Source organism: Nycticebus coucang, chromosome 11 (assembly GCF_027406575.1).
Source record: "Nycticebus coucang isolate mNycCou1 chromosome 11, mNycCou1.pri, whole genome shotgun sequence".
In the NCBI taxonomy this organism is placed as follows: Eukaryota; Metazoa; Chordata; class Mammalia; order Primates; family Lorisidae; genus Nycticebus; species Nycticebus coucang.
In genome coordinates this window covers 28,946,876-28,967,700 of record NC_069790.1, presented here as the reverse complement: position 1 = coordinate 28,967,700, position 20,825 = coordinate 28,946,876, and the positions used below count along the sequence as shown (strand labels likewise).

The following is a 20,825-nucleotide window of genomic DNA, read 5'->3' as shown; positions in this document are numbered from 1 at the left end:
CCTTATAACTAATGTGGCCTGCAGGCTGTTTGGTAAGTATGTATACCTCAAATGAACTAACAAACTCAGAAAAAGAAAAAAGAAAAGGCAAAGATTTAGTGTGTTCTCTGAACAAGATCCTTTGCTTATTATGCATTGCTACACCAAATCTTTTATACATAAAGTTCTATTTCAAAGAATTTGTTCATACTAAGACTTGAAACATTTGAAATTCTCTCCCCCATAACTATTATAATTCCCTCTGTTTCTTTGGGTGATAATTCAGCTATTTTTATCCAATAATATTTAGCAGACACCTTCATATGCACAGAACTTACAGAAAAAGGTGTTGCTATAACTTTATTCATTCACTTTATTTTTTACTTTCTCTTAGGAGGAATTAAAAATTTGTATTCAAGACCCCATATTTTATTCATCCATCTCTGTAGCAAGCAGTGTCACAGAATCCATTTCTTTCATTCTTTAAGTTACATTATGTAATTGTTACTCATGCACACATGTTAATTTTATAATAAAACATTTCCCCCAAAATAAAAGCTCACTTGTTTCAAAGATAATCTTTATTGATGAGAAACATTGTGCAAATATAAAAAGATAATTTTCTTATTTATATGACATTTTCTGTTTTTCAATTTTTTTCTTTTCAAGGATTAAAACCTCTGATATTCTCCTGTAGGAATGTAGTTTATCAACTATAGGGATCCCATCCTCGTCCATAAATGAATCGATTAATCATGTCAAAAGATCTCAGAGGTTGATCATAGGGTAAAATGTGTCCTCCACCTCGAACAATTACCTAAAAGAAGAAAAAGAACAAGAAGAATCAAAATTTAGAGAAATGGAGACTAAATAAATGAAAAGTTTAAATTCAGATTAAGTTATATTTAAAGCTTATATGAAATACAGAACAATTTCTACCAACCCATTGGTGCCATCCAAAATAGGCTTTTGGATACACTGTCTGTCTTGCTGTTAATAGCTTTAATAATGGAGACCTTAACGTAGGAAAAATTTTAAATTGTATAGTTACTTAATTTTATACAAAGCTGTGCTCACCTTTCATGTGTATATATAAAACTTGAAAATCCTTGTTAGGAGTGACCTACCTGGGCTCCCACTTGGGAGCACTGTGCTCTAAGTCTCACCTGGGTAGCCCCCTGAGTTGGGGAGGTCTACTCCAGGCCAGCTCAGCCTGCAACTAGGTGGAATGCCTACTTAATTCAGCCAACCAGTTCAGTCATCCTTCACACTGACTAATACCTTTCATCTTAGCCTTTATCAATAATAACGGAGAAGTAATTCTCAAAAAACAAAATAACAAAAACATCCTTGACTCCTGAAATAAAAGGTCACGTTTTGAACAGCATAGAACAATCTTCTTTCCCCAATACCATTCTATGAAACATTTTCAAACATACAGCAGATTTAAAAAATTCATATACTCACCATTTAGATTCTCTCACCAATATTCACTTCAGTATCTTTTTGACACATTTAAAAATAAAATGGGGACAGCAGTACATTTCCCCAAAATACTTTAGCATCATATTATTAATCAGAGTTCAATATGTGTTTATAGATTTTCTATTTTGAGTAAAGTTATAACATGATGACATGTACTAGTTTTGACAAATGTATACGCCTGGGTAACCCAAGCTCTTGTCAGGTCATATAAAGGATTCTTAAAACATCTCTAGTTGAGATGAGTTCAAATCAACATAAGGGCCCACCGTGAGCTAGGGTCTGTACCGAGAAAGCGGAGTGGTCCCTGTACTCATTAAGCTTCTATTGTCGGCAAACATTCCAAGTAGAGGGAAAGAGGAAGACTTCATGATTCAATGCCAAAAGGACAAAGACTGAGTGTTGGAAGTCACATTCAGGAGAGGTCCTTGTAGCCTGAGATGCCCTCTTGCATATACGGAGAACAGACAGGACTAGTAGATGAGGAAAGTAAACACGTGCAGTAACTTGCAACTGGAAACCCAGCATGTCCCACTTTTTGTCACAGACTAAAGGTAAACATGTGTCTGATGACCCATCATGTGACTCTAGAGGAAAAACTTTGCAGTCCCACAATCTTACGCTAGAATTTTTCTTCCTGTAGATTCTTATCCAAATCTCCAGCCTCAGCGGGAATCTGATAGGTGATTTCTGTGCAGCTTCAGTTCAACTTAGGACACTTAACGAAGTCATGTATGTGACAAATCCCAGCTGCTTCAACTGGAAATGAGTTTGGCAGCAATGGTCTGGAACAGCAATAAATTGAATATCCAAAAGCTAAAGGTCATTCTGCTTCCAGAAGCAGAGCTCCAGCTAACAAGGGTCAGCACAGTGCTTTACAGGCTGGACTCAGGGTCAGAGTGCAGGAGCGTGACAAGAGGCACAGCAAGCTGTATGATCTTGGACCTCTCTGAGACCCTATCTCATTTTTTGTACACTTGGGAAAGAAGTATTATCTCTTCGGGCAGTTGTGAGTTGGTGAGGATTTAATGAAATAATGTCCCTGGAATTCTTAGCACAGTATCTGGCCTGTAATGATAGTCAATAAATTTTAGTCATTCTCCTTATTTTCTGACAATTAACCATATTGAAAGTCCAGAATCAAAATGTCTATAAGAAGCCTAACTACCCCAGAACATTCAGTGTCCCTACCTTCCCATCAAGAATCATGGCTTATAGAAATTGTTTGAAACAGTTGTCCCCCAAATTGAATGCCATAAAAATACCTGGACTGGTTAAAACAGATCCTGGGCCCCAATGCTGGAGGTTCAGAGTTGGGACCTGAGAATTTGTATATTTAACAATTCCAAAGTGATGCTGATACTGGTGGTCCAACTACTCACTGTGAACCACTGTTTAGAAATTTTTCTATTCTGTGGCAAACCGGGGAGTTCTCTATTTACATCAAGGGAGAATAGAAGCAGAAATTTAATACCTATGCTTGACCTCACTTCCTGGCCATCTGATCTCCCTCACCATGCACACACGCACACATGCCTTCCCTGCCCATATTAACACGTGGTGAGGAAATGCAGGGGTCAGGCATTCTCATTTTTGCTCTCAGTGACCTACCCGACCCTAGTCCAGTTTCTGAGCTGCCATGTGTAATGACCCAATGACATTGTAAATGATATCATTAAGATTGGAAAGAAAAGCTCGTTAAGGACCAAAGGTTATTTCACATGCCACAAAACTCACCCCAAAAAGTACATTCTCAAGCAGATTCGCATAAAGCATTTTACCAATGTTAACCTCGCCAGTGAATTTATGAGTGCTGAGAAATAAACCACTCTATTGTTTACAACCAAGCCACTCACCATTCACAAATCAAGGACACAGACCTCTCAGCAGCTTTCCGAGGTAAGAAAATGTGGCAGGGCTGTGATTACATGTTTAAATGTGACAAGATTAATTTCAAGCCTCCCCAGATAGAAACGGTGTATTTTGGAGCTTCCACACTAGAGCCAAAGCCTCTCAACTCATGTGTTCCGGATGTTCCAGAACATCTGGGGAGAGAGTCACACTGACAGATGCACAGACCTGGGAGTAAAGGTTTCTCCCTCGTGCCTTTTTAGATGACAGAATATAAAGGGAAATTCACACTGGGCTTGTTGGTGTGCATGTTTCAGGGGAGACTTCTTGGGGTTGTGGAGGAGGCCACTGGACAGACGGTGGTGGATGGGGAGTGGAGGGGGAGACTGCATGTGTGAGGCGCGTGCATGTGCGGCAGCCTGTAAGCGGTTCCACGCGTGAAGAAGGGAAGAGGAGGGAAGGGAGGGCTGAATAGGCAAACACTAGTGGGACCAGTGATGTCTCACATGATATGCTGGGGAGTGCACCTTATCCCACTCCCTAGCTTGTTTTAATTGTGGTAAAATACACTTACCATAAAATCACCGTGTGAGCCACAATCACCAATATCTAGTTACAGAATGTTCTCATCACCCGCAAGGAAACCATACACATTAGTTATTGCTTCCCACTCCCCTCTCCTCTGCAGCCCCGGGCAACTGCTAATCTGCTTTCTGTCTCCAGAGACTTGCCTATTCTGGATATACCCTAGACATTGGTCCCTCGCCTTTTGGTACCAGAGACTGGTTTCATGGAAGATAATTTTTCCATGGATGGACACAGGAGGTGGAGAGGAGGGATTAGATTCTCATAAGGAGCTGTAACTTAGATCCTATGCCTACACAATTTACAGTAGGATTTGCTACTAATGCTGCTGCTGGTCTGACAGAATGTGGAACTCAGATGGTGATGTGAGTGATGAGGAGTGGCTGTAAATACAGAAGAACTCGCTGGCCCACTGCTCACTTCCTGCTGGACAGCCTGGTTCCTAAGAGAGTACAGACTGGGGGGCTGGAAGGTTTTAAGTAGGGTAGTGATACATTCATATTTGCATTGTAAAAAAAATAACTTAATATCTAACAAGGAGGTTGATTTGATACTGGGAAAAGGCAGCAAGTTGGAAACACAAAATCAGGCAAGAGAAGATGTGTGCTCATGGGAGGAATGGTGAGAAGGGGAAAGGAAAAGGGATGTTGGGGTTGAACCAACAAAATTAGTGGTTTGTCAGACATGAACATTAAGTGAGAGTTTCCCTACCCACCTGCAACACATCCTTCCCATTTCAGGTTTCTGACATAAGCACATTTGCAAAGGGTGTTACTACCAGCTAGGAAAGAGAAAAGAGGGACATGGGAGATGCAAGGTTGGGAGACAGAATATATAGGGAAGGTTTCATTTTTAATTACAGAAGGATATACACACTCAAGAGAATCTTGCTTTCTATGGTTTCTGATTTACATGAAAGTTCTTTTACTATTGTACTATTTACAAATCGTATCTTTTGGCTTTCAGACACTAATAAAATAGAGATAAAATAAATAGCACCTCAGAAATGTATTAGGTACTTGGGAATGAGAATAAAGCCAAAGCTGGTTGGCAGATACTTCCTAGCACAGGAGGCAAGTCACTTTCAAAAAAGAAACAAACAAACAACAATAAAACCAGAGCCGAGATCAAGGCCAAGAGTTGCTCCAACAGTACTCTGGGAAACTATCCTGTGGTTTCACATCCAGTGCAGCAAATGATTACTGAATAGGGGAGGAAAGGAGCTTCTTGGTGCTTTAGGAGACCCCAATGCAGCCGTTATAATGATACATGTCCCTAGAGTAGAAGAGTAAAGACATACTCTGGTGTTCCTTCACAGCACCTTACTTAATCAGTTGTAACAATAGTGTAATTTAAAATTTCTGTTTCAGACTGTGACACAATAGCTCAGTGGTTCTCAACTTTCCTAATGCCACAACCCTTTAATACGGTCCAAAGGGGTCACAACCCACAGGTTGAGAACCGCTGCATAGCTTGTGTCAACCAAAAATAGAACAGTAGTAGAAGCTGAATTCAAAAGACAAGGATAGATTTTTTTTCCTTTTTTCTTTCTTTTTTTTTTTTAGCGACAAGGTCTATGTCTCCCAGGTTGGAGTGCAGTGGCTCTGTAATCCTGAACTCCCAGGCAGTAGCTATCCTCCCAGCCCAGCTTCCTGACTAGCGTGGACTATAGGTATGTACCACCACACCTGGCTAAGTTTTAAAAATTTTGTATACAGATGGATTTTTGCTATGTTGCCCAGGCTGGTTTCAAACTCCTGGCCTTGAGTGATCCTCCCACTTCAGCCTCCCAAAGCATTACAGGCATGAGACACCATGTGTGGCCACAAAAGCATTTAGAGGTGCCAGAGAGCAACTGGGACTTTAGAGGCCAAGATCATGGAGAAAAGAGAATCACAGAGAAGTGAGCTAACATTTTGCGCTGCTTTCACATTGGGAAATTTATCAATTTCTAAGCTTCTCTGCCCAAGTAAAAAGTGACAGATAAGAGAATGCAAAGTTAAACAGTCTCATGGTGCTTGTAAAATCAAAAACCAAATAACTTCCTAAAGGAAACAAAAGAAAATGGAGTTGCAGGCCCATCAAAGAGGACTGGCACTGGTAAAAACTGTAGGCTTTGCATTAGATCCATGAGAGACAATGGCTTGCACATAATGAAAATCTAGAGACAGGTTAGCTCTTGTAAACTTTGAAATCAAGCACTAAACCAATCATCTAAATTCCTGATCGAATCAAAGTGATGTTCCTCTACTCTGTCTTTAAGAAAAAATTAAATCCTCTTTGAAGATAACATTTTTCTTCATTTTTTTTTTACAGTTTTGGCCAGTGCTGGGTTTGAACCCACCACCTCTGGCATGTGGGGCTGGAGCCCTACCCCTGGAGCCACAGGCGCTGCCCATTTTTCTTCATTTTGGGGGGGTACATTTTGCCTAGAATTTAATAACATTTAGTAGGCATTTAAAAAGACAAAATCAAATGACTAAAAACTGAGGTGAGAATAAAGACTACAGAATAGAACCCCAAATGATTCAGATATTAGGTTTCTTTCGTACATATTTTTAAGTAACCATGAACAAAATACTTAAGAAGTTAGGTAACAATAGGAAATTCACCAGAGAATTAGAATATATAAAAGAGAATCAAATAGAAATTCTATATAACTAAGACGTTATTTATCCAGTTTTGATTGAAATTAAAAATGTAATAGATATTTCATAGGAGATTAGACATGGTAGAAGAAAGAATGTATGAACTGGAAGTTAGATCAGTAGAAGATATCTAGACTGAACCAAAGAGAATAAAGGTATAGAAAATACAGATAAAGACAAGAAAAGACATGAGGCCACAAAACATTTAACTTATATTTAACTGGAGTTATAGAATAAAATGATAAGGAATGGACAAAATAAGTAGTAACTTTTAAAGATACCAACTGAAATATTCCCCCAATTGATAAAAGCCATCAAGCCACAGTTTTGGGAAGCCCTGCAAACCCCAAATAGGATAAACACAAAGAAAACGAACTACATCTAGGCAAATAATAATAATATATTGCTAAAACCAAAGACAGAGAAAGTCTTAAAAGCTGTCTCAGGAAAGGAAACAATAACTTTCAAAGAAGCAAGATTGCTGACTAATCAACAGAAACAAGGAAAGCTGGAAGACAGTGAAATAATTTCTTTGAAGTTCTATAATAAAATAAATGCAAGTTTAGAAGATAGAAACAGAAACAGAAATGACAGACCTTATAACGATATTTTTAAGGAAACAAAAAACTGAAAAATTTTTTTTTTGGTCAACAGACTTGTACTAAAAAACCACTAAAGGTTGTTCTTAAGAAACAACCTTAGAAAAATATTACAACAAATTAGAACAACAAATTAGAAAAATATTCCTAGTGGAAACAGGGAAGCACAAAGAATAATAAAGCGAACCTGAGAATTTATACATGTGGGCAAAAGTAATGAATGTCAATAATACTAGTGTTTGTTGGAGTTTGAGCTATATAGAAGCTTTTACAAAGAGAAAATCTGTACAAAGGTGGCATAAATTGAGATAAAGTATTGTAAGGTACATTTGAATATCTGGAAAATGGTAAATGTTCTAATTCAAAATTGAATTTCTTAAATCAAGATGTATGTCATTATTTCCATGTAAACACTAAAGGGATAAATAATAAGATAATATATTACTAGAAAGTTAATAGTGGTAAAGGGGCTTCCATTATGACTTCCAAATAATGGATGGCGTAAAAGGATGAGAAAAAATGGAAAAGACATACTGTGTGATATGAAAAACAGACTTCTGACAGACAGGAAAACTTTAAGTTAAAGGAAATCTTGAGATCAAGAAATACATGTGTAATTCTTCTTTTTAGAGAGATATAGAATGCATACCTGAGAGGTGAAGACCCTTCAGTGAAATCTCTTAGCCTCATTTCAGTAGATCAATTAGATGCACTCTGAGTGTGTCTAATAAAAAAAGTCACAGAAAAATTTCTCTATATTAATTCAAGAATCTCTATGTTAGCTTGAACAAGGTTGGGATGAGTGACTAAGGTTAGAGCCTTCTCTTTCCTCAGTCAGCATGGTCAAGGAAAACCTAAAAGCACAGTCCAGTGTAGTGGAAGCAATTTGGCATGAAGATAAAGAGCATGGACTCAAGATTCAGCAGATCTGGGTTTGAGCCCGTTCTATAACTCTAGCACAGTGGTTTAAATGTGTCTCTATTTTCTCATTTGTAAACAGAAATAGGAATTAGGGTAACCAATTGTCCCAGTTTGCCCAGAACCAAGGGGTTTCTGAGAATACAGGATTTTCAGTACTAAAAGCAAAAAAAGTGCCAGGCAATCTGGAATGGTTGATCAGTGTAATTATATTTGACATTTTGTAAGGATTCATAGAGACAAGGCATATAAAATGTAAACATGTCTTAAGCTTGCACCATGTGCCAATATAGGCAAATAGTTAGCACTCAACCAATGGTCACTGTACGACTATTATCTGAATTTTTATGATCCAAAAATATTGTTTTCCCTTTAAGGTGAGGAGTAAGACCAGCAGTTACAACACTAAAAAATGTAACATTCATTATTCTGCTTTTTCAGAAAAAAAGGATACATTCTTCAGGAGGGGAAATATTTCTTTTCCAGGCTTCTTTGATTTCCATGTTATGAAGCCTTCCTTCCCAGGGGAAAAGTCTCAAGTAAAGTAATATAACAGCTTGAATGGGAGAGTAAACACCGTCAATGTGCTCAACTTAACTGTGTCTACAGTGAGTTTTATCCCTTCAGTCTGCCAGTACCAGGATCCATCCCATTCTTTTCCTCCACCCGTTCTTACCCTTTTACCATATGCTGTTGCCAAACACCCTTTTCTCCCTACACAGAAATGTCAAAGCAAGCAAGACCTTACTTGTCTTAGCAGAATGGCAAAAGGCTGTTCTGTCTTTTTTCCCTTTTAGGAACCCACTTTGCAACACAGGGTTTGGTGCAATTAAAAAGTAATTGAATTTTTCTCTTCCTCATTCTCTCATTCCATGTCCAGCTTTTAAATTCAATATCCTCAAGAGGATAAAAAGCACAATCCAGTTCATTATTTACCCTTGCTTTATGATTTACACTTGCAGTTTTCTTTTGCCAGAGAATTAGAGAGGGGGAGGAGCAGGCAGAGGTTATAGCAGTAAATACTTTCTGCCAGGAGTGTTGCAAGGACTTAGCTCAGGGATGTCCAAACTTTGGCTTCTTGGGCCACATTCAAAGAAGAAGAGCTGTCATGGGCCACACATTAAATACACAAATACTAACAAAAGCTGATGAGCAAAAAAACCAAAAAAAGGTCCCTGCATAATTTTCATGATATCTGCTGCCACAGATAAGCAAAATGGCCCTCACATGATAATCTTAATTATGCAGCAGCCTATTCTGACAGCCTTTAAAAAAAATCATTGTACAAGTCCCAAGTTTGTGATCACTAATATAGAAAATGTACACATGTAAGTAATAAAACATCTTTGTTTTCAAAAAATTTTTTATAGGGGCAGCGCCTGTGGCTCAGTCGGTAGGGCGCCAGCCCCATGTACCGAGGGTGGCAGGTTCAGGCCCGGCCCCGGCTGAACTGCAATCAGGAAATGGCTGGGTGTTGTGGCGGGCGCCTGTAGTCCCAGCTACTCGGGAGGCTGAGGCAGGAGAATCGCTTAAGCCCAGGAGTTGGAGGTTGCTGTGAGCTGTGTGATGCCACGGCACTCTACCGAGGGCCATAAAGTGAGACTCTGTCTCTACAACAAAAAAAAAAAAAAAATTTTTTTTTTTTTTTTTTATTGTTGGGGATTCATTGAGGGTACAATAAGCCAGTTACACTGATTGCAATTGTTAGGAAAAGTCCCTCTTGCAATCATGTCTTGCCCCCATAAAGTGTGACACACACTAAGGCCCCACCCCCCTCCCTCCCTCTCTCTTTCTGCTTCCCCCCCCATAACCTTAATTGTCATTAATTGTCCTCATATCAAGATTGAGTACATAGGATTCATGCTTCTCCATTCTTGTGATGCTTTACTAAGAATAATGTCTTCCACTTCCATCCAGGTTAATACGAAGGATGTAAAGTCTCCATTTTTTTTAATGGCTGAATAGTATTCCATGGTATACATATACCACAGCTTGTTAATCCATTCCTGGGTTGGTGGGCATTTAGGCTGTTTCCACATTTTGGCGATTGTAAATTGAGCTGCAATAAACAGTCTAGTACAAGTGTCCTTATGATAAAAGGATTTTTTTCCTTCTGGGTAGATGCCCAGTAATGGGATTGCAGGATCAAATGGGAGGTCTAGGTTGAGTGCCTTGAGGTTTCTCCATACTTCCTTCCAGAAAGGTTGTACTAGTTTGCAGTCCCACCAGCAGTGTAAAAGTGTTCCCTTCTCTCCACATCCACGCCAGCATCTGCAGTTTTGAGATTTTGTGATGTGGGCCATTCTCTCTGGGGTTAGATGATATCTCAGGGATGTTTTGATTTGCATTTCTCTAATATATAGAGATGATGAACATTTTTTCATGTGTTTGTTAGCCATTCGTCTGTCGTCTTTAGAGAAAGTTCTATTCATGTCTCTTGCCCATTGATATATGGGATTGTTGGCTTTTTTCATGTGGATTAATTTGAGTTCTCTATAGATCCTGGTTATCAAGCTTTTGTCTGATTGAAAATATGCAAATATCCTTTCCCATTGTGTGGGTTGTCTCTTTGCTTTGGTTATTGTCTCCTTAGCTGTACAGAAGCTTTTCAGTTTAATGAAGTCCCATTTGTTTACTTTTGTTGTTGTTGCAATTGCCATGGCAGTCTTCTTCATGAAGTCTTCCCCCAGGCCAATATCTTCCAGTGTTTTTCCTATGCTTTCTTTGAGGATTTTTATTGTTTCATGCCTTAAATTTAAGTCCTTTATCCATCTTGAATCAATTTTTGTGAGTGGGGAAAGGTGTGGGTCCAGTTTCAGTCTTTTACATGTAGACATCCAGTTCTCCCAACACCATTTATTGAATAGGGAGTCTTTCCCCCAAGGTAAGTTCTTGTTTGGTTTATCGAAGATTAGGTGGTTGTAAGATGTTAGTTTCATTTCTTGGTGTTCAATTCGATTCCAAGTGTCTATGTCTCTGTTTTTGTGCCAGTACCATGCTGTCTTGAGCACTATGGCTTTGTAGTACAGACTAAAATCTGGTATGCTGATGCCCCCAGCTTTATTTTTGTTACAGAGAACTGCCTTAGCTATACGGGGTTTTTTCCGGTTCCATACAAAACGCAGAATCATTTTTTCCCAAATCTTGAAAGTACGATGTAGGTACTTTGATAGGAATGGCATTGAATAGGTAGATTGCTTTGGGAAGTATAGACATTTTAACAATGTTGATTCTTCCAATCCATGAGCATGGTATGTTCTTCCATTTGTTAATATCCTCTGCTATTTCCTTTCTGAGGAGTTCATAGTTTTCTTTATAGAGGTCCTTCACCTCCTTCGTTAGGTATATTCCTAGGTATTTCATTTTCTTTGAAACTATGGTGAAGGGAGTTGTGTCCTTAATTAGCTTCTCATCTTGACTGTTATTGGTGTATACAAAGGCTACTGACTTGTGGACCTTGATTTTATATCCTGAAACATTACTGTATTTTTTGATGACTTCTAGGAGTCTTGTGGTTGAGTCTTTGGGGTTCTCTAAGTATAAGATCATGTCGTCAGCAAAGAGGGAGAGTTTGACCTCCTCTGCTCCCATTTGGATTCCCTTTATTTCCTTGTCTTGCCTAATTGTATTGGCTAGAACTTCCAGCACTACGTTGAATAGTAAAGGTGACAGAGGACAACCTTGTCTGGTTCCAGTTCTAAGAGGAAAAGCTTTCATTACTCCATTCAGTACAATATTGGCTGTGGGTTTGTCATAGATAGCTTCAATCAGTTTTAGAAATGTGCCACCTATGCCTATACTCTTCAGTGTTCTAATTAAAAAAGGATGCTGGATTTTATCGAATGCTTTTTCTGCATCTATTGAGAGGATCATGTGATCTTTATTTTTGCCTCTGTTAATATGGTGGATAACATTTATGGACTTGCGTATGTTAAACCAGCCTTGCATCCCTGGGATGAAGCCTACTTGATCATGATGAATGACTTTTTTGATGATAAGCTGTAATCTATTGGCTAGGATTTTGTTGAGAATTTTTCCGTCTATATTCATGAGTGAGATTGGTCTGAAATTCTCCTTTTTGTTTGGGTCTTTTCCTGGTTTTGGTATCAGGGTGATGTTTGCTTCATAGAATGTGTTGGGGAAGATTCCTTCTTCCTCAGTTTTTTGGAATAATTTCTGCAGTACAGGAAATAAGCTCTTCCTTGAAGGTTTGATAGAATTCTGGAGTGAAGCCATCTGGACCAGGGCATTTTTTATTGTTTCTTTGATCTCAGTGCTTGAAATTGGTCTGTTCAGGAGGTCTATTTCTTCCTGGCTAAGTGTAGGGAGAGGGTGTGATTCCAAATATTGATCCATTTCCTTCACATTGTCAAATTTCTGGGCATAGAGTTTCTGGTAGTATTCAGAGATGATCTCTTGTATCTCTGTGGGATCAGTTGTTATTTCCCCTTTATCATTTCTGATTGAGGTTACTAGAGATTTTACTTTTCTATTTCTAGTTAGTCTGGCCAATGGTTTATCTATTTTATTTATTTTTTCAAAAAACCAACTCCTTGTTTCATTAATTTTCTGAATGATTCTTTTGTTTTCAATTTCATTGATCTCTGATTTGATTTTGGATATTTCTTTTCTTCTACTGAGTTTAGGCTTAGATTGTTCTTCTTTTTCCAATTCCATAAGATCTCTTGTGAGATTGTTGATGTGCTCTCTTTCTGTTTTTCGAATGTAGGCATCTAAAGCGATGAATTTTCCTCTCAAAACTGCTTTTGCAGTATCCCAGAGGTTTTGTTAGCTTGTGTCTTCATTGTTGTTATGCTCAAGGAAGTTAATGATTTCCTGTTTTATTTCTTCCTGCACCCATCTGTTATTGAACAGAAGATTCTTTAATTTCCATGCCTTTGGGTGGGGTCGAGCATTTTTGTTAGAGTTGAGTTCCACCTTTAGTGCCTTATGGTCTGAGAAGATAGAAGGTAAAATTTCAATTCTTTTGATTCTGTTGATATTTGTTTTGTGTCCCAGGATATGATCAATTTTGGAGAATGTTCCATGGGGTGATGAGAAGAATGTATATTCTTTGTCTTTGGGGTGGAGTGTTCTATATGCGTCTATCAAGCATAGTTGGTCTAAGGTCTCATTTAAATCTCTTATATCTTTGTTTAATTTCTGTTTAGAGGATCTGTCCAGCTCTGTAAGAGGTGTGTTAAAGTCCCCTGATATGATGGTATTATCAGATATCATATTGCTCAGACTGAGTAAGGTCTGCTTCAAGAATCTGGGAGCATTTAAATTGGGTGCATAAATATTTAGAATTGAAATGTCTTCTTGTTGTAGTTTTCCCTTGACCAATATAAAGTGACCATCTTTGTCTTTTTTGACTTTAGTTGCTTTAAATCCACATGTATCTGAAAATAAGATTGCAACTCCTCTTTTCTTCTGAATTCCATTTGCCTGAAAAATTGTCTTCCAACCCTTGACTCGGAGCTTTAATTTGTCTTTTGAAGCCAGGTGTGTTTCTTGCAGACATCAAATGGATGGCTTGTGTTTTTTAATCCAGTCAGCCAATCTATGTCTCTTCAGTGGGGAATTCAAGCCATTAACATTTATGGAGATAATTGATAAGTGTGGTAGTATTCTATTCGTCTTATTTGGTGAGAGTCCTTTGCTTAGTTTTATCTTTTGCATCAGTGTGGAGGTTAGGTTCTGTCCTTTGATTTCTGAGTTCTTACTTTGCTGCTGATCCATTGTGGTGGTCAGTGTGCAGAACAGGTTGAAGTATTTCCTGTAGAGCTGGTCTTGTTGTGGCGAATTTCCTCAATGTTTGTATATCCGTAAATGATTTGATTTCTCCGTCAATTTTGAAGCTTAGCTTAGCAGGGTACAGAATTCTGGGCTGAAAATTGTTCTGTTTAAGTAGATTAAAGGTAGATGACCATTGTCTTCTTGCTTGGAAAGTTTCATTAGAGAAGTCTGCGGTCACTCTGATGGATTTGCCCCTGTAGGTCAACTGGCGCTTACTCCTGACAGCTTGCAGAATTTTTTCTTTTGTCTTGACTTTGGACAGGTTCATCACAATGTGTCTTGGAGAAGCTCGGTTAGAGTGGAGGCGACCTGGGGTCCGATATCCCTCTGAAAGCAATGTGTCAGAATCTTTGGTGATGTTTGGGAAATTTTCTTTTATAATATTCTCTAGTATGGCTTCCATTCCTCTGGGGCATTCTTCTTCCCCTTCTGGAATTCCTATAACTCGTATGTTTGAACGCTTCATAAAGTCCCATAATTCTGACAGGGAACGTTCTGCTTTCTCTCTCTTCTTTTCTGCCTCTTTTACTATCTGAGTTATCTCAAAAACTTTGTCTTCTACTTCTGAAATTCTTTCTTCTGCATGGTCTAACCTGTTGCTGATACTTTCCATTGCATCTTTAAGTTCCCTGATTGACTGTTTCATTTCCTTCAGCTCTGCTATATCCTTTTTATATTCTTCATATCGTTCATCTCTGATTTGATTCTGTTTTTGGATTTCCTTTTGGTTATTTTCCACTTTATTAGCAGTTTCCTTCATTGTTTCCATCATTTCTTTCATTGTTTTCAACATGTGTATTCTAAATTCCCTTTCTGTCATTCCTAACATTTCTGTATAGGTGGAATCCTCTGCAGTAGCTACCTCATGGTCCCTTGGCAGGGTTGTTCTGGAGTGGTTCTTCATGTTGCCTGGAGTTTTCTGCTGATTCTTCCTCATGAGTGATTTCTTTTATCTGTTTCCTTGCCCTAATTTTCCTTTCACTTCCTCTTGCTCTTTAAGTTCTTGTGCCTGTGGACGGTTTTCCACTGTTTTAGTCCTCCTCTTGGGGTCCAGAAGTCTCTCGCTGACTCCCTGTATCCTCATAGGAGTGATGATAGGCAGTTCCCACCAGCCAGAGATGCCTGGAATCCTATCTCCCCAGACTCACGTTGCCCAGATGCAAGGAAGCTGTTACTCGGCTGCCATCTTGCTCCACTTCCTCCTCTGGCCTTCCGCCATCTCTTTCTTCCGCAGGCACTGTTAAACCTGGCCGCAGCCGATCTCGGATACTGCAGCTTCCACTGACACGAGCCTCGGCCAAAAATTTTTTTTTATAAAAGTAAAAGAAAAGTGGGCAACATAAAACCAGTTGGATATTTGACTTTGCATTTGAGATACTAATATGTCAATATCTGGTTGTTGGAAATAGTTGCAATTCTCAGTGGGTTCTCAAGGTGCTCATCATGTATTTTGGTTCTAATTTTACTCTTAATATGCTTCATTCTTGAAGATAATTGCTTGCAAATGTAAGTGCTGCCAAAAAGTGATGACATAAATAAGGTGTGATTATGAAGTGAGGGATATCTGTCTCTGGGAAGACAGAAGCTATAAAAGTCTAGTAAAGAGACATGATCAAAAATATTGTTCACTTGAAAGTCAGTCAGGTTGTAGCTCTATGAATTCTATTTGAAAATTTATGTCAATAGAAAATGCAATCACAAATGTACCAAAATATTGATTATTTTCCTGGAAATCATGAAATTTGTTTGCAAATTCTTATATCAAATCAAAAAGCAAGGCTGCGTATTTTTTGCTATTCACAGGACTGTGTTTAGCCAATGTGTCGAAATGCATAAAATTGTCTGCCTTACTTTGAGCTTGCCATAATCTTAGTTGCATTTGGGAGGCTTTATGTTTGGTAATATTGTATTGAAAAGTTGGTTTTTACAACAAGATGCATGTTTAGCTCATTTAAATGAGCGGTTAAAACCACTAAAAATGCTAATTCTGTAAGCCAGTTTTCATCTTCAAGTTCTGGTACAAATTTGGTTTTTGATACCATAAATTACTTGATAACATGTTGCAAATCCTAAAAACTTTTCAACATTTGGCCTAGACTTAGCCATATTCCAAAAACTAAATGATGTTGTCATAGTCACATAGATACTTTTAAGGAATTTCTGCAATTGGTGATGACTCAATTCCTTGGCCTTTATGAAATTCACAGTCTTGATGACAATTTGCATTATGTTACCCATTTTTAAAGCTTTGTGCACAAGTTTTCTTGACATACTATGCAATAATACTTCATCAAATGTGAGTTTGGGTCAGTAATTACATCCTCTTGTGTTAATCTTACAAATTCCTCTCTTTTACCTACCAGGGCACCATCAGTAGCTATAACAGTTATGTTGATAATGAGCAAAAAAATCTCTTTAACATATATTTTACAGCCTTGCATAAGTCTCCTAACCTAGTTGTGTCTTTCAATGGCACTAAAGAAGTCATTTCTTCAATGACATTATTTATCATCAGTGCTTCTAATAAAAATGGCAAGTTGACTCATATTTGTAGCATCAGTGCTGTCATTCATCACCAAAGCATAAAATTTTAAATTAGTAACTTTACTTTCTAAACTTCTTTTGATAGATTTTTCTTTCTTCAATTTTGCTGGCGATAGTCTAATGAGACAGACTGATTTTAGAAATACGCCCCCCTTTTTCAGGGTAAATTATATCTGCCACGCTTTTCATGCATTGCTCAATACAGTCACCATCAGTAAATGGTTCTGATATTTTTTATACGTAGCTTTTACAATGGAATCTGTCCAAGGTGCTTTAAAAATTTTTTTTGTTGAGAAGACAGATTTTTTTTCAGTTCTGCTATTTGTTCTCAACTGTAGTCCTTCATTGAATCTGGCAGCATATTTTTGCATGAAATTATAGTCTTTGAAAATGTGCACAAATTCTCTATAAATTAATTTTACTATTTGCCTCAACAAAAAACTAGTCATCTGTCCACTTTTCATGGAACAATCTTCCTTCATCCATAATTTTTTTGGGGGCGGGGTTCTGTTTTCTTTTGAGATATTGTAGAAGCCATGCTGGGATTTAAAAATAATAATAATAGGGCGGCACCTGTGGCTCAGTGAGTAGGGCGCCGGCCCCATATGTCGAGGGTGGTGGGTTCAAACCCAGCCCCGGCCAAACTGCAACAAAAAATAGCCAGGCATTGTGGCGGGCGTCTGTAGTCCCAGCTGCTTGGGAGGCTGAGGCAAGAGAATCGCGTAAGCCCAAGAGTTAGAGGTTGCTGTGAGCCGTGTGACGCCACGGCACTCTACCCGAGGGCAGTATAGTGAGGCTCTGTCTCTACAAAAAAAAAAATTAATAAATAAATAAAAATAATAATAATAGATAAAGGACTATAATTATTTTCATCATAAAAATTAATTGATAGGAAAATAGAAAGTAGGGTTTGGGTCCTTTCACGTCTTGGTTGCCGGTGCAGGGTGAGGTGGAGGCCGATTGTAAAGTGCACAGGGTGACATGTGAGGTGCTTCTGAGGTGTGGAAGAACCTTTAATAATCAAATAAAAATGCTTATATGACTTATAAATAATATTAAAGGCTGAATATTAAAGGCAATGGTAGGTTGAAATATTGTTGATAATCATCTGCTTCACCAAGTCACTGCAAGCACATGTAACATCTGATGGTGTCAATTCAACTGTCTGCATTTGGAAGACAACACACTGGAGGTTGCACACCACTGTATAACTGAAGGCATGCATAAGTACGAATCGTGAGAGAGTGCACTTTTTTCTTCTACTCACACATACTTTTATTTATTTATTTATTTTTTTTATTGTTAAATCATAGCTGTGTATATTAGTGCAATCAAGGGGTACAATGTGCGGGTTTCATATACAATCTGAAATATTCTCATCAAACTGTTCAACGTAGCCTTCATGGCATTTTCTTAGTTATTGTATGTAGACATTTGTATTCTGCATTTAGTAAGTTTTGCCTGTACCCATTCTAAGATGCACCGTAGGTGTGGCCCCACCCATTCTCCTCCCTCCACCAAAACCTCCTGCCTCCCTTCCCCTTCCTTGGCCCTTTCCCCATAGTCTTGCGCTATAGTTGGGTTATAGCCTTCATGTGAAAGCTATAATTTAGCTTCATAGCAGAGCTGAGTACAAAGGATACTTTTTCTTCTGTTCCTGAGATACTTTGCTAGGAAGAATATGTTCCAGCTCCATCCATGTAAACATGAAAAGAGGTAAAGTCTTCATCTTTCTTTAAGGCTGCATAATATTCCATGGTATACGTGTACTACAATTTGCTAGTCCATTCATGGGTCCATGGACACTTGGGCTTCTTCCATGACTTAGTGAATATGAATTGGGCTGCAATAAACATTCTGGTACAGATGTCCTTGTTATATTGTGACTTTTGGTCTTCGGGGTATAAACCTAGTAAAGGAATTATAGGATCGAATGGCAGGTCTATTTTTAGGTCTCTAAGTATTCTCCAAACATCCCTCCAGAAAGAACGTATTAGTTTGCATTCCCACCAGCAGTGTAGAAGTGTGCCTTTTCTCCACATCCACGCCAGCATCTCTGGTTTTGGGATTTTGTTATGAGGGCTACTCTTACTGGGGTTAAGTAAGTAGTTTTGATTTGCATTTCTCTGATGATTAAGGATGATAAGCTTTTTTTCATGTGTTTGTAGCTTGTGCGTCTGTCTTCTTTAGAGAAGTTTCTCTTCAATTCCCTTACCCACCCTGAGATGGGATCACGTGTTCTTTTCTTGCTAATACGTTTGAGTTCTCTGTGGATTCTGGTTATTAGACCTTTATCGGAGGTATAACCTGCAAATATTTTCTTCCATTCAGAGGGCTGTCTGCTTGCTTTACTTACTATGTTCTTGGCTGTGCAGAAGCTTTTTAGTTTGATCAGGTCCCAGTAGTGTATTTTTGACACTGCTTCAATTGCCTGGGGAGTCCTCCTCATAAAATATGCACCCAGGCTGATTCCTTCAAGAGTTTTCCCTGCACTTTCTTCAAGTATTTTTATAGTTTCATGTCTTAAGTTTAAATCTTTTATCCAGTGAGAGTCTTAGTTAATGGTGAAAGGTGTGGGTCCAGTTTCAATCTTCTACAGGTTGCCAGCCAGTTTACACAGCACCATTTGTTAAATAGGGAATCTTTTCCCCACTGAATGTTTTTAATTGGCTTGTCAAAGATCAAATAACGGTAAGTAGCTGGATTCATCTCTTGATTCTCTATTCTGTTCCAGACATCTACTTCTCTGCTTTTGTGCCAGTACCATGCTGTTTTGATCACTATCAATTTATAGTCCAGTCTGAGGTCTGGTAGCGTGATTCCTCCTGCTTTGTTTTTATTGCTGAGTAATGTTTTGGCTATTTGAGTTTTTTTCTGATTCCATATAAAACAAAGTATTCTTTTTTCAAGATCCTTAAAATATGATAATGGAGCTTAAATAGGAATTGCATTAAAATTGTATATTGCTTTCGGTAGTATGGACATTTTAACAATGTTGATTCTTCCCAGCCATGAGCATGGTATGTTTTTCTATTTGTTAACATCTTCAGCTATTTCTTTTCTTAAAGTTTCACAGTTCTCTTTGTAGAGATCTTTCACATCCTTTGTTAGGTATACTCCCAAATATTTCATCTTCTTTGGCACTACTGTGAAAGGAATAGAGTCCTTGACTGTTTTTTCGGTTTGGTTATTGTTGGTATATATAAAGGCCAGATTATGGGTGTTGATTTTGTAGCCTGAGACATTGCTGTATTCCTTGATCACTTCTAAAAGTTTTGTAGTAGAATCCAGATTTTGTAGTGTTTTCCAGATATACAATCATATCATCTGCGAAGAGTGAAAGTTTGATCTCTTCTGACCCTATGTGGATACCGTTGATAGCCTTTTATTCCATAATTGCAATGGCTAAAACTTCCATTACAATGTTAAAGAGCAATGGAGACAATGGGTAACCTTGCCTGGTTCCTGATCTACGTGGAAATGATTTCAATTTAACTCCATTCAATACGATATTGGCTGTGGGTTGTTGTAGATGGCCTCTATCAGTTTAAGAAATGTCCCTTCTATACCAATTTTCTTAAGTGTTCTGATCATGAAGGGATACTGGATATTATCAAAAGCTTTTTCTGCATCGTTGAAAGAATCATACGGTCCTTATTTTTTAGTTTGTTTATGTGCTGAATTACATTTATAGATTTATGTATATTGAACCAGCCTTGAGACCCTGGGATAAATCCCACTTGGTCATGGTGTATAATTTTTTTGATGTGTTGTTGGATTCTGTTTGTTAGGATCTTATTGAGTATTTTAGCATCAATATTCATTAGCGATATTGGTCTATAATTTTCTTTTCTTGTTGGGTCTTTCCCTGGTTTGGGGATCAAGGTGATGTTTGCTTCGTAGAATGTGTTGGGTAATATCCTTTCTTTTTCTATATTTTGGAAGAGGTTTAGTAGCATAGGTACTAGTTCTTCTTTAAAGGTTTGGTAGAATTCTGACGTAAAGTCATCTGGTCCTGGGCTTTTCTTTTTAGGGAGATTTTGTATAGTTGATGCTATTTCAGAACTTGGTATAGGCCTGTTCAACATTTCCACTTCGTTCTGGCTAAGTCTTGGTAAGTGGCATACTTCCAGGTATTGGTCTATTTCTTTCAGATTTTCTTATTTCTGAGAGTACAGTTTCTTGTAGTATTCGTTAAGGATTTTTTGAATTTCTGAGGGGTCTGTTGTTATTTCATTATTACCATTTCTGATTGATGAAATTAGAGATTTTACTCTTTTTTTCCTGGTTAGGTTGGCCAAAGGTTTATCTATTTTATTGATCTTTTCAAAAAACCAACTTTTGGATTTATTGATCTGTTGTATAATTCTTTTGTTTTCAATTTCATTTAGCTCTGCTTTGATTTTGGTTATTTCTTTTC

General features: G+C 38.0%; 1 protein-coding gene across 12 annotated transcripts in view; it reads right to left on the bottom strand.

Annotated features, from left to right (window-relative positions):
• Positions 1 to 542: 542 nt before the first annotated feature.
• The window catches only part of CPVL (carboxypeptidase vitellogenic like), a 249,760-nt gene continuing 229,477 nt past the window's right edge, over positions 543 to 20,825 (bottom strand). For all 12 annotated transcript variants that reach the window (XM_053609286.1, XM_053609291.1, XM_053609285.1 and 9 more), the window contains one exon: positions 543 to 796. In XM_053609286.1, the coding sequence (XP_053465261.1) occupies positions 689 to 796 (108 nt within the window). In that variant the 3' untranslated portion in view covers positions 543 to 688. The remainder of the gene's footprint in view (positions 797 to 20,825) is intronic.